General features: G+C 37.6%; 1 protein-coding gene across 1 annotated transcript in view; it reads left to right on the top strand.

Moving 5' to 3' along the window:
• The window catches only part of DPP4 (dipeptidyl-peptidase 4), a 124328-nt gene that overhangs the window by 101263 nt on the left and 8560 nt on the right, over positions 1-14505 (top strand). The window contains exons 20-23 of the mRNA XM_006866987.1: positions 196-390; positions 3719-3773; positions 4304-4403; positions 8850-8914. Coding sequence (XP_006867049.1) covers positions 196-390; positions 3719-3773; positions 4304-4403; positions 8850-8914 — 415 coding nt within the window. The remainder of the gene's footprint in view (positions 1-195; positions 391-3718; positions 3774-4303; positions 4404-8849; positions 8915-14505) is intronic.

Raw genomic sequence — 14505 nt, 5'->3', positions numbered from 1 at the left:
GGTTAGCAGCCCGATTTGTAACCACTATGCTACCAGAGCTCCTTAAAGAAACTAGATAACTAAGTCAGTTGCCAAGTTTTAGAGGATCCATTCTTGACTGGCCCAGTTTCAGGCTCATTATCAAGGGATGAGAAATGCAAGTTCTCTTCATTTGATGGAAAACCATTAAAACTAACAATTTGGAATCTTTTACAGATATGCAGGTCCCTGTAGTCAAAAAGCAGATGCTGTCTTCAGACTCAACTGGGCTACTTACCTTGCAAGTACAGAAAACATTATAGTAGCTAGCATTGATGGCAGAGGAAGTGGTTACCAAGGAGATACTATCATGCATGCAATCAACAAAAGACTGGGAACTTTTGAAGTTGAAGATCAAATTGAAGCAGCAAGGTGAGTGACTAGGAGATGACTTCAAAAGTTATCTCTGCCCCCCCCTCATTTATATTATAATGTAGTAAGCTAGAAATAATTTGGATTGTCCTGGGATGAATTTGTAACCTTTTGATCTTTGGAGCAGATTTTTAGTGAATGTTATACTTAAGTAAAAATCTATATAATTACAGTTAAAAAAAGAGCATGTTCTAAATTCCTCTTAGTGTTGTAATCTAGAAATGTAGTTGATATGTGCTACAATCAGCTAGGAGTCCTGGTGTGGCAATGTAGGATAAGCACTGGACTGCTAACTGCAAGTTCGAGGTTTAAATCAACCAACTGCTCCTCAGAAACTCTATGCAGGATCTCTCTGAGTCTGAACCAACTTAACAGCACTTAAAAACAACAACAGAGATTCCAGTGTACCAAACACACGCAGACAAAGGGAAGGATAAATGTGGTACTATAGGATCAGTATTGGTCCTCGAACCACAAGATCGACAGTTCAAGCCCATCAGCTGCTTCTAGGAAACCCTAAACAGGGTCCTATGAGTTAGACCTGACTCAGTGGCACTTAACAACAACAACAACAGTAACTGATCAAGCAAACCCATCCTTTGGATAGAATAAGGAGGACAACGACCATGGTGAGGCCCAAGGAGTGGTTTATACAATCTGGATGAGAAAATTACAGAGCACAATCATCATCAGTTACAATTATAAGGGCTTTGTTGAGTATGAATCACATCTGATCTTTCCAGTTATGAGATTACACATAAATGTGATTTAACTTATGAGAGATTTCAATCATGAATATTAGTTACTATGTAATGAGTACATATCGAGGGAAGTGTTTTCCCTGCATTGTTTTTAAAGTCCATTGAAACTGCACAACAGCCCCACACATCCCCACATAGCAAGTCAAGAAATAGAGGCTCTTAGGGTAGTTAGCTTGCCAAATGGAACAGAATTTGGATCCAATGTTTACAGTTTATTGAGTATAACTAGTAAATGGGAAATGTAATATTTGACTTTCCACAACTAACTCTACAGGTATATGAGGAAGTGAAGCATAATAAATGGGGTGGTTAAAAATAATGTTGTAAAATAAACTGGGAAGTTCAGAAAGATTCCTAAATAGAATGGATAGAAAATGAGTAGAAAAACATATCTTTGAGAAAAGGAACAAGTAAAGAGAAGAAGAGACGATGGCAGGTTATTTATTAAGTAGCCCTGAGTAGATGGAAGTCTTTTATACCAAAGTTAATAATTACTTATTTTCCTTAACAATTGAAAAGAGACAGAGAGTTAGATTTGAGAGCGGACAAATTTGTTCAAGAGTGGCACTGTGATATTATAAAAAAAATGAGTTTGTTATCTATCCAAACTGTTCTGTGAGAAATGGTTTACAGGGCTTCTCAAATCTGACTAACTCCAGTTAAAAAGATAAGATGTGGTATACTCATACAATAATATATAGAATATCATTTTATCATTATCAACAAAAAACTATATACAACAACATGGATGAATTTCATGAGTAGACTGTTGAGTGAAAGAAGCAGGCCACAAAAGCATGTCTCAATTATATAAATTCCAAAATCAGGCAGAATCATCTAATCAGAAGAGAAATCACTCTTGATAAATTCAGAATGATGAGCCATGACCTGTCTACATACCCACAAACACATACAAATTCACATAAAGTTTTTATAGAATCCAATAAAGGAACATATTTATTTTTGTTCTTTTTCAAATGGGGAAATGACTAGGTGGACTCTGGGGTGCCAGTAATTATGATTCAGTTTTCAAAGATATGTACATTTTACAAAAGGGTATCAAATTGTACACTTATGATTTGGTACATGTTTCTTCATGTACATTTTGTTATTGTTATTGTTAAGTGCTGTTGACTTGACTACGACTCATAGCGACCCTGTATAGGATTTCCATGTACATTATTGTCTAATGTTTAGAAGTTTGTATTGAGAAGATAAGGTGAAAATGACTTACTTTTAATTGGACTGCTAACTGCAAGATCAGTGGTTCAAACCCACCAGCTGCTTCTCTGAAACCCTATACAGGGTCACTGTCAGTTGGAACCAACTTGATGGTACTATTATCAATCAACAATACAAAGACTTTCAAAGTCACATATTGGTCAATGCAAGCAACTCTTGCTTCACTCCCTTCACAGAACTACAAAATTAAGTCTTATTTACTAAATTAAAAAAAATTTAAATTTCTCCTAGAGTTTTGTTTGTTGTTGTTTTTAAATTATGACAGAGTGGTGCAGTATAATGCACTGGACTGAAAGGTTGGTTTGAAACACAAGGTCAGCAGTTCAAACGCAATAGCCACTCCTTTGAAATCCTAAACAGGGTCACTATGAGTCCAAACCGACTAGATGGCACTTAATAACAACAACAACTGATATACCAAAAAGAGCCCTAGTAGCATAGTGAGTTGGGTTGCTAACCACAAGGTCAGCAATTCAAATCTACCAGCCATTCGCAAGAGAAAGATGTGGCTTTCTGCTCCACAAAAGGTTTAAAGCCTCAGAAATGCTACACAGGGTTGCTGTGAGTCAGAACCGACTCGACTGCACACAACCACCACCACTGCTATATGTAACAAAATAATTGTTACATGTTTACCATTTCAAACATTTTTGCATGTACAATTCAGTGAACAAATGGACTTTTGAAATAAAGTTAATACGAATAGGTGCACAAAAACATTGTGTTCGTTTCTTTACATGGATTTCCTTCTAAACACAGTTTAGTGGCAGAAAGACTTTCCTTAATCCATCAAGGAAAATGTGTTTTTTATTTAATGGTGCTGAGCTAGCTAACCAATATTCAGTATAGCAGAGATTTATTAAGAGAATGTTTAATTTCTCAGGTAGAGGGTCCAGAGACCTTCTAAGCCCTACCCAGATGTTCTCCCTGCTCTTATATTTCTCCATTGTAGGGGCAGCCGCTCTTGAACTGAAAAACATCTGGAGAGATTTAAATTCAATTATGTAAAGAAAAGTGCATCTGGGCTGCAAATTTTTATATAAAACTGTGAAAAAAAACTGCCAGGATTTGTTTTCTGTGAATCATACACACACATACACACACTGAGAGACAAAATTTTTATGGACTCTTACAAGAGTAAATCTTGTTCATTGAGACCTTGAGTTAAAATGATAGACATTTATCTCAGGTACTAATGTGATTGCTGGCAGCAATTTGCCTTAGTTTACATTAGCATGAAGTAGAGAACGAGTGTCAGGGTTTCACATTTGTGCAGTTATCTTTCTTTTGTATATTAATTCATGGACTTCTTCCATGTGTTTTAGACAATTCTCAAAAATGGGATTTGTGGATGACAAACGGATTGCCATTTGGGGCTGGGTGAGTAGTTGTTTGGCTGGTGAATCTGTATGTGTTCCTTAGTGAATACAACCCAGAACAGGATAATTTATCTTTTGTATATTAACATTTGGAGATGGAAATCATGTTTATCATTTCTAAGTTAAGAAGATCCAGATAAAATATTTGAGAGCTCTAGGCAATAACCTTCTCGCCTCTACCGAGTATACTTTTATTTGTAGGGAAGAAGGGAGACTTTTTCTCATGAGTCAAAGTAAGGAAAGATTTATCCCTAGTTTGTTTTCTTTCTTTGAAATGATACAACCCAGTTACCAGGGTCAACGCATTTTTTCATGCATTGTCTCCTACATCTAGCCTAAAAGTGGACCAGGACTTTGAAGTGTAGTCCTTAGCAATTGCCCAGTTAAGGCCAATGTAAACCCTGTTTTTCATGCTTTCTATCTCTAAAGAGACACAGTATATAAAGATGTGAGAAATGTAGAAACTGTGACTTGCTTACCATATGTCCTTATTCCTTTACCTCTATAAATATAACTGTCTCTATTCCTTAGTCATATGGAGGGTATGTAACCTCAATGGTCTTGGGATCAGGAAGTGGCGTGTTCAAGTGTGGAATAGCTGTGGCGCCTGTATCACGCTGGGAATACTATGGTATGTAATTGCGATCAAGACCCAAGAGATGTTGAGTGTCAACCTTAAAATTCCAGTGGCAAAACTAATCCACTTTGAGTTTCAGCATTTCTACAGTGAATGAGATGGTTCATTTCAGAAGTAATTTATGGGATATTCTCTCTTATATTGCTATGTGAAAGACTATATGATATTAACTACACATTTAGTTACTTACCAATACATTCTGCTTTCTATATTTCAAAATGCTTCATTTCTGCAGGTAAGCCGGCCTTTTCTTTATTATAATTTGAATTTTTGGCTTAACATATTAGCATAGTTTGAGAAACCATGTGTATATCTCCCCTCAGGCAAAAGTAGTAAAGCTTTGGATGGAAACAGAATCCCTGGGCAGGCTTAATGGCTAACCAAAAGGTTGGAGTCCACCCAGAGGCACCCAGAAGAAAGACCTGGTTATCTACTTCCTAAAATTCAGCCATTGAAAACCTTGGGGTACACAGTTCTACTGTGACACACATGGGGTGACTATAAGTGAGAATCGACTTCATGGCCATGGTTTGGTGGGAGGGTGAGGTAAGGGGGCCAGGCAAAGGAAAGTAAGGGTAGGAGAATTCTACTTCTGAAGAATTTTGTTTTTTCCCACTACCTGAAAGTAGATTAAAGCCACTCTAGCATATTCTCTTCTTCACTGAGAAAATATTACTCTATAAGGCATCAAACACATGAGTACAATTACAAGGCTATTGTTCCCATGGGAGAAGGAGTGAGCAGTAGAACACTAGGTAGGTAGTAAAGAGGTGAATGATTTTCCTATTTTCTTCTCACCTCTTCTCAAGTCCCTAGTGTAATTTAAGGGTGTTGGTGTTGTTAAGTGCCGTCGAATTACATAGTATTGAGTCATAGCGACCCTGTATAAGGTTTCTGAGGAGTGGCTGGTGAGCTTGAACCACTGACCTTGTGGTTCAAGCTGACTTTGCAGTCCAACGTATTAACCTATAGTGCTACACCAGGACTTCAGTGTAAGGATGTTGTTGTTGTTGTTAAGTGCCTTCGAGTCGGAGCCGACCCATAGCGACCCTGTACAGGGTTTCCGAGGGTATAAATCCTTACGGGAGTAGAAAGCCTCATCTTTCTCCCGCGGAGCAGCTGGTAGTTTCGAACCACTGACCTTTGTAAGGATAGATTCATTAATAATGAATATCCTCATTAAATATTTCTTACTTTAATCCTGGAGTCCTGGTGTGGCGCTGTAGGATATGCAATGACTGGATTGCTAACTGAAAGATTGGTGGTTCAAACCCACCAGTTGCTCCTCAGACACTCCATATGAGGACGCTGTGAGTCAGAACCAACTGAATGGCATTAAAAACAACAGCACCCTAATAGTTTTTATTGTTGTTGTTAAGTGTCATGGAGCTGGCTCCCACTAAATAGTGACCCTGTATAGGGTTTCCAAGGCTTTAAATCTTTGCAAAAGCCTCTTCTTTTTCCTGTAGAGCAACTGGTGAGCTCAAACCACAGATCTTCTGGTTCACCGTCCCGTGTTTAGCCTATAGAACCACTGTGCTCCCATCCTAACCCTGACCCTGTGGAAATCTGTTTCTAAAGTCTCTCCCAATCAAAAGAAGCCACTGTGAAAACAAAACAAAGCATCGACATCACTCTGATGAAAAATTGAAGGGAGTAGTTAGGATTTGAGCTACACACAAGGATTTTTTTTTCATATAATATTCTTCTTTTTGTTATTAGTAATTCTTTTGGATAGCTTGTTTTGGGAGACCTCTGGTGGTCAATAAAATAATAGAAACAATCTGTAAATTTGTGGTGGTGGTATGTGTCATCGAGTCAATTCCAACTTATAGCACTCCTGTATAGGTTTCCTAGGAGCAGTTGATTTGTGGTTCTCGGTTCAGTTTGGAAATTTGGAAACATTTACTAAGAAGAGAATTTTATAAAATGTACATGCACCAACCTAAAATATAGGACATTTCCTCAAGTTCTTATGGTGTTGTTGTTAAGGGCCATTGAGTTGGTTGAAAGTTCTTATACATGCATAAATGTGAACAGTTTTTCTCAAAGATCTGAAATAAACAATTCATATGGCAGATTTCTAAAAGTTACATTATGTTGTTTTTTAATTTCAGATCTCTTATACATGTAAACATGGCTAGCAAGAATAAGAACAGGGCAATGTGTTCAATAGTCTGGTGCTGACAGTGTTCCACTGCTATTCATAAGGTTTTCAGTGACTAAATTTTCAGAAGTAGTTCGTCTCTCCTTCTTCCTAGTCAGTCTTCGTCTGAAAGCTCAGCTGAAACCTGGCTACCACAGGTGACTGTGCTGATATTTAAAATATTGGCATAGTGGCAGCATCAGTGGGCTCAAACATAGCAATGGTTGTGAGGTTGGCCCAGGACTGGACAGTGTTTTGTTCTGTTGTGTATTAGGATCGCTATGAGTCAGAACTGACTCGATGGCACCTAACAATAACAACAAATTGTGTTCAAACCATCCTCTGCTAGTTTGGAGTCCTGGTTTGGCACTGTGGATTAATGTACTGGACTGCATAGTTGGTTTGAACTGCAAGGCTGGTGGTTGAAGCTCACCAGCTGCTCCCCGGAAAAACTATACAGGATCGCTATGGGTCAGAACTGACTCAACAGCACTTAACAACAAAAACAACATTGTGTTCCATGACAAGCTGAATTGAAGTCTGCATCTGTTTTGAGAAAGTTTTACTTTCTCCTTAAAGGCAATTTTCCCCCTGTCAAATGTACTAGACCAAGTTACTAATATTTCCATATTAAAGTTAAAAAAAAAATACTTAATGAAGATCTTATATTTTAAAGCATGGTATTCTTTACATATGCAAAAATACCTGTAGTGTATTTATTTTAATCTAAATTATAAAATAATGCTATTATTCTTTTGGAAACAGAATATTTGATTTTCATAGAAATGACATGAATATATATGGAACAACCCATATTTATATTAATGTAACTTTTATTCTACAATGCCAGTCATCTAAAAAGAGTCAGAATGTTGCTTATGGTTGAGGTTTAGATGAAATTTAAAAGATTAATAAAATCAGCTTTGAAATCATGGTACATTTAAGAACGAAATTCAAGCCATTAACCTACTTCATAGCCCAATGGCAACATGTTATTGTTGTTGCTAAGTGCCATCCGTTGAGTTGGTTCCGACTCACAGCAACCTTGTATAGGGTTTCTGAGGAGCAGCTGGTGGGTTTGAACTGCAGATCTTGTGGTTTGCAGTCCAGTCCGGCTTCTACAATGCCACATCAGAAAGTCCAATACACCAGTCTTAGATTCACTCATTTACTGTAATCTGGGACATTACTTCACATAGCATCTTTTGAAGCAGTTTTGTTAGGTTTTGAAAGTTAAATAGAAATTTAGCCACAGTAAATTTTTCATTAAGAAACTATTTCAAAAGATGCCCTGTGAAGTGACACCCCAGATGACAGTAAATGAGTGAGTATGTTGTTGTTGCTAAGTGCCATTGTGTTGGTTCTGACCCATAGTGACCCTGTATAGGATTTCCAAGCAGCACTTGGTGAGCTTGAACAGCTGACCTTGCAGTTCAAACGACTTTGCAGTCTGGCTCATTAACCCACAATGCCACACATTGCCATTGGTCTATGTAGGTGGACTTGAATTTCACTTTTAATTATGCCGTGATTTCAAAACTGATTTCATCAATCCTTTAAATTACATCTAAATCTCAACCATAAGCAACATTCTGACTCTTTTTCACTATATTTGAGATTTTTTTTAAAAAACTGTATGTCATCTCAGCAGACAGGTGTTAATGTAAACTGTTTCGCAATAGTCAACCATTATAACACCAAAATTCTAGACCCTTCTGCAGAGTGAGAGAGAAAGAAAAATGTTTAACTTGCATTAAGATAGAATAGTTGAACTGACATAACAGCAAATATATGATGACTGAATTACTTCATTGCATTTAAATTCAACCTGGTGATAAAATAAAATATTATTTGGGTAAGCAACTAATAATTAGGCAATATTAAGGTTTTCTGGAAGTAAAAGAAATAGTGCATCTTATTTATCTTCAGGATATACCAATTTAAGACAATTGAGATAAAATTGCGTGGCAACTAAAATTCTTTGACAGGGTCAGATGGTAATGTAAAGCCTCTTAACACTTTACATTTGGCTTTTCTGTAAGTGAATTATTGATTGGATTTTACATCATTTAGTTTGATTTCTTTCTGTCTCCATAAGGGCTAAATGGAAATAGGGTTGAGGATGGGAAGGCATGAGTCTAAGAAACATAGAAATTAATGTCTCTGGCTGTTTTAGCAAGTCAGTTAAGAATGATTTGGAGATATACTTCTGTTAAGACAAAAAACAGATAAAGTAACTGAAAAGAAGAAAAATTTCTTATTGGATGAACTAAGTTTTTCCTTTTCCATCATAGATTCAGTGTACACAGAACGTTACATGGGTCTCCCAACTCCAGAAGATAACCTTGACTATTACAAGGTAAGAGATGAGAAACTGCCCATTTTGTAACCCATTTATAAGTGTTTTAAGAATATGTTTAAGTGTATCTATTCTGGAAAATATGTATTTTTGTTTCCAACAAAATTCTTGTTAAAAAGCAATAACACAGGTGGTCTATAGATACTCCATTAGCTTCCCCTGCATAATTATGTGATCACATTCTTTATCATATGCTGTATAGGTCACAATATGCATTCATTTGAAAATACAAAGCAACACCAGATAATTAAGTATAAAATTTTCAGTTTAGAAAACAACATGTCAAATTCAACATATTCTTTAGATCCTATAAGCCTATGTAAACCTCTAGCTATATATTAAAATTTCTCATATTATCATAATTGAGATGTCCATTCAAGGTTATAATTATCTTAGTCATAGCTACATATGTGCAGTTTTCATACACAAAATTTGAACATATCAGGTAAGGGGTATGTACAGTTGTTCAGTACCCTAAGAAACCATTGAGCTCAAATAATTAAATAGCATCTGACAGGCTGGTTTTCTGATAGGAGAATCAGTGGGCAGGTTCATCTACAGATGGCTATAGCATTTGAAATATGGTTTGAGTGCAACTGTCATTGGCAGCCCCCACGTGCCAGTGTGGATGCCACTACAAAGCCAAAACATGCTTTTTGGTGTCACACTGAAGCAGCTGGAATTGCTAGGGTAACGACTGAGAACCATTTTAGCACTCTCAGTCTTCCAAAGCATTTTTCCTGATGCTATTCTTTACCTTAGTTATAAAGAAAAACAACAACAACAAAATAACCCTGAAATGTGTGGATTATAAGGTAAATTCTCTCTATTTACATTTTCAAAAGAATATCTAAACTCTTCCCAAAATAATGAATTAGAAAGAACAAACAACAAGAATACTTAAAAAAAAAAAAAAAAAACACCTTGTTATTGTGCATTAAGTGAAGGTTTACAGAACAGATAGATCATTGGTTTAATATTCAGCAAATCATATACTTTGTTTCTTTACAATGGTTGCAATCCCCTCCATGTACCATCAGTTAACAGTATTTACTTCTATTCATTTTAGCTCTTGCATCCCTCCCTGTGTCTCCAACTCCTTTAGCTTTCTTCAGCTAACCTCCCTCTTATTGTATATGCCTGCCTCACCACCCATGTAAAAATGTGTGTCTAACCTCTAGTCCTTGAATAACTTTCTCTACCTCACCCCCATAACTATCATAGAATGCAACAAGAATACTTTAAGAACATACTTTTTCTTTATCTGGGCCATGACTTTGACACATGGGCCTCATGTTAATACATTGCCCTAAGCAGTATTTAGACATTTTTGGAAAACATCATCCTTACTATGGACTCTGATCTATATGATCAAGTTACAATAAAACACTATTAACATTTCTAGTTGTGCAACTTTATATAGCCCACCCCATTGCATCGAGTCTATTTCGACTCATAGCAACCCTTGACAGGATTCCAAAGCTCTAAAACTTTATAGAAGCACAAAGCCAACCATGTGATTTAGCAGTCCAATGGTCAGCTTATCCTACAGCTCGCATCAGGACCTCTTATGTAAGTATATAAGTATATGCAGTTTAATTTTACCTGTTATTTCTACCTTTAATTATCAAGGCTTGTGTGTGTCAATGAGAGAGAGCCAGTGTGTGTTACGGATCTGTGTATGTGCTTGTGTGTGTGCTTACCTCTGTGTTTTAGTCATGATAGAAAAGTAACAAGCTATGAAGTGTTTGCGCAAATCATCTATCTGGTCGTTTGTCCCTAAGTATGCTGATAATTAGACCCAATTCTTCCCAGATCATCTCTTCCACACTCAATAGGCTGTTTTAGACATCCTTTCTTCAAACTCTATTGCTGCTGTCATATGACCCATCTGCTTTATATCAATAAAAGAATTTGTCTCCTTGTCTTTCCACACTCCAGTCCATTGCATATAGAGCTCTGAGATTAACTACAACGTACTGTAGTGAGTCATTATGAGCTGGAACTGATTTGACGGCACTTAACAACAACAACAAGGATACTTTAATGGTCTCTATCTGGGTGCTCAACAAAGTTCCATCTTCCCTCTTCAACCAAACATTCAACACTTCTTATAACAGCTCAGTTTACCTGGAATGCTCACTGGTCTCTGTTTCTGGGCATTTTTCTTTGCTTACATTGTCTCTTTTGCTTGCAAACCATTTCCCTTCCATCCCCAAATGTTATGAAACGTGTACTGCTTCATCTCCCAGTACAAAAGGCAGCATATCCCTTTGAAGCCCATGACATTTTCTCTAACTCTTAATCCTTATTACATCCTATTTTGGATTTAATAATTATTTTGTGCTTGTTTTTCCCCTGTGAAATGTTGTCCGCTATTTAAAGCTTTCCTCAAAGTTGTGTTTGGATTGTCCAATATGGAGCATAAACCTTAAAACCTCTCTTGATTTAATTTTAAAAGCTCTTGGAAGTTAAATATTAAAAAAGCTGTATTTTTTCCTTCACTTCTCTCTTTTTCCAAGTTAATTTTTTACAACAATAATGTGACCTATAAGCCATTCTATTTGCTGAGTTGCCAAAGGTCATTCTCAGATACCCCAAGTACTAAAATCTCCTAAAACATTACAGGTGAACTTGCCAGGACCTTAACTCTGACTCTAGAATATGTGACATGATGGGTTAAAAGTTCATTTAAAATTCCCATTCTAAAGTAGAAGCACAAGGTGAAGTACAAACCCTGACATCTAAGGAAGTCCATGGTTCCCACCCTACTTCCCTCCATGAAGATTAGCTGAGTGGGTATTTCTTCATCATGCAGTCCTCCCACTGAGGCTGATACATAGGATCTGCCATGTCAACCTGCCTCTTTTTCCAGGCTTTCTTATAGGCTTCTTCTTCCCACACAAGAGGCCCCTAGCTGTACCCCCAACTGCGGTGGCCATTTTCATCTTTCCCCTTAGGTGTTCCATGCGTGAGGTAGTCATGTAAATAGAAGTCACTTCCTACTGCCAATGGCAACACATGCACATTGGGTGCACAAAGTCACGCTTTCACTTCACTGCACAGATGGCACTAGAGGACTGTTTAATCCTTCCACGCCAGGAGTCGGGTTTTCTTGGCACAAAATTTATTGCTGGCAATGGACACATTAAAACTGCCAGTACCAGGGAGCTAAAGGTTCCCAATGTGTTACTCAGAAGAATTATTTGTGAGGGTGATAGTTAAGGTGGGCAGGAGAAAGTGAGGCAAATGCTTTAAGTGAGTTGTTTCCAGGATGGTACGTTGAGTCCTCCTCAGTTGTGGAGAACTGAATCTAAGGGCCTATTTTTGGTGCACAGCAGGCTTCAGGATCAAGCTGCCCTCCTTTGTTTTTTAAATGAGCCAGTGCTTTTGTCTCTGGCAGGAACGTATTCAAAGATTCTGTTTTCTCCAAGGCCCCAGCTGCTACTCTGGACCCCATCTTTTACACTTGTTTCCCTCCTTCCCAGGTTGTTTTTATTTTTGTTTCCTCTCTTCTATATCTTTCTCTGTTTGTCTCTGTCTCTCTCCTTCCCTCCCTTGTACTCTTTGAGATGAAAAAGAAGACAATTTTCACCACCCTGGACATTTCTGTGTGTCCTAAGGATAGATTTTGCAAATGATTCATGTTTGCTCTGGTTGAACTGGTCCCTTGATTGATTCTAGTACATTGAGGACAAGAATGTCCAAAGGGCACTGGTCTTTGTCATGTTCCCAAGTGACATTCCCTTTCAGCTAAAGAAAACCACCCATACAGAATCAGAGCCTCTGGAAAAGAGTAGCATTTTTAATAAAATTCAAATGAGAAAAGGATTCATTGTTGAGTTCTTGATGATCTAAATTTGGAAGAATCTGTAGAAATCCACATCACCAAGAGAAACCTGTCTTGTGAAATCAAGGTCCTACTTACAGTCTAGGAGAGGGAATTAGAAGAAGCATTTGCATACTCAGGTGTGACAGGCAGAGGCCTCCTCTATAGTTAGTTGTAGCTGGTGTCTATAGGGAACTAGTCTCTGCTTCAGTTATTGGAGTGTACATCTATCTATAGGAGGGCATCCAAGTGGAGGCGTGTGCCATATAAACTAGAGAATTTGGGGACTAAGGCTTAACCTCAATGCAGTGACACAGCAGTGCACTTGTAAGATGTTTCTTAGAGATAATCACCCATCTACTGCCAAGTAGGAGGAGCAGTACCCGTACTGTGGGATAAAGCACTGGGCCACAAGGTTGGTTCCAACAACAAGGTTCAACCTCACCAGCTACTACCCTATACACGGGTCTCTATGCATCAGAACAGATTCCACCACACTTAACAACAGCTGCCAAGTAACAAGATGGAAATACTTTGAATGGATAACAGGAATTCAGAAAAAAAAGTTGCATGTTTCCATTAAATCCCAAGGAACTGCTTTCAGAAGCTCTACTGTGGCTAGCCAGAGTGGAGGAGCAACAAATCAGAACTAATGAGTGTGTAACTCTGTAGCAAGCCCTTTTCTGCAGTGAGTTATTGACCCACAGCAGACAGAAATGATGAAAGAATTTGAGCCAAGTGACTATGTGTAGCTAATACCCCCAACAGCAATAAGTAAACTCCAATTGTAACCCCACTTAAATTAATGAATGGTTTCTCATACTATCAATTATTGAATTTTTAGCCAAATTTGTGCAGGTCGCTGTTGGAATTGACTTGATGGGAGTAAGTTGGCTTGATTTGGTTCTTTGTGTAGGTTAAAAAAAAAAAGTGGTACACTTTCTTGCCTTCACCCATTCAAAGTGCTTAGTAGTTTTTGTTGTGCTTTTCTTTAAAATAAATGCCCAAAGTTTTGGGATAGAATAAATAATAAAACATAAACTTGAATATGGCAAAGTGCTCAATATGTGTGAAGTAAACTTTTGGTTTCCAAACTGTGATTGTGAAGTCCCAGGAATTCAACACCTTGGGAGCATGGGAGGAATGGAAGAGGAGTAACCAAGAAGTTAAGGTTTCACCTTTCCCTCACTACTCTCACACTGCAACCAGGATGGATCCACTCTCATGTGTATAATATTTGAGGCTTATGTATAAGGATGTATCTGAAGAAGTTCTTTGGTTTAAAAATTAGTTACAAATGGATTGCAATCAATGTCATGAAATGAAATGCATATAAATTGTTGCATCAAAAACTTGCTCTATAAACTTTCACCCCAATCATATCTTTAAAAAATACATAAATAGCTTCAAGTGGTTTGCAAATGAGAAGAAACCGCTGGTAGCTCTCATTCACTAAGTACTTCCACAACCAGATGCTGTTCTAAGCTCTTTACATAGACGATCAGATTTATTTCTATTCCAAACTCTCTTAAGTAAATGTTACAATGATCATTTTACTGACATGGAAACTAAAAATAATTAAAGGGAAAGGAGGCTTATTTGAAGCTACTAGAGAAAGAGGAAGAGCACGGCTGGAATTGGTTGTCTAGAGGACCAGGGGCAGAATAGCACAGTGGATGAATGAGTAGCCTGCAGAGCTGGTTTTCTGGGGATTTGTAAGCAGGTCTAGTGAATCAAGGGATAGCATAGAATAAGGCCTTTG

This window comes from Chrysochloris asiatica, unplaced genomic scaffold (assembly GCF_000296735.1).
Source record: "Chrysochloris asiatica unplaced genomic scaffold, ChrAsi1.0 scaffold00099, whole genome shotgun sequence".
NCBI classification, from domain to species: Eukaryota; Metazoa; Chordata; class Mammalia; order Afrosoricida; family Chrysochloridae; genus Chrysochloris; species Chrysochloris asiatica.
This window is presented reverse-complemented; position numbering and strand designations above follow the sequence as displayed.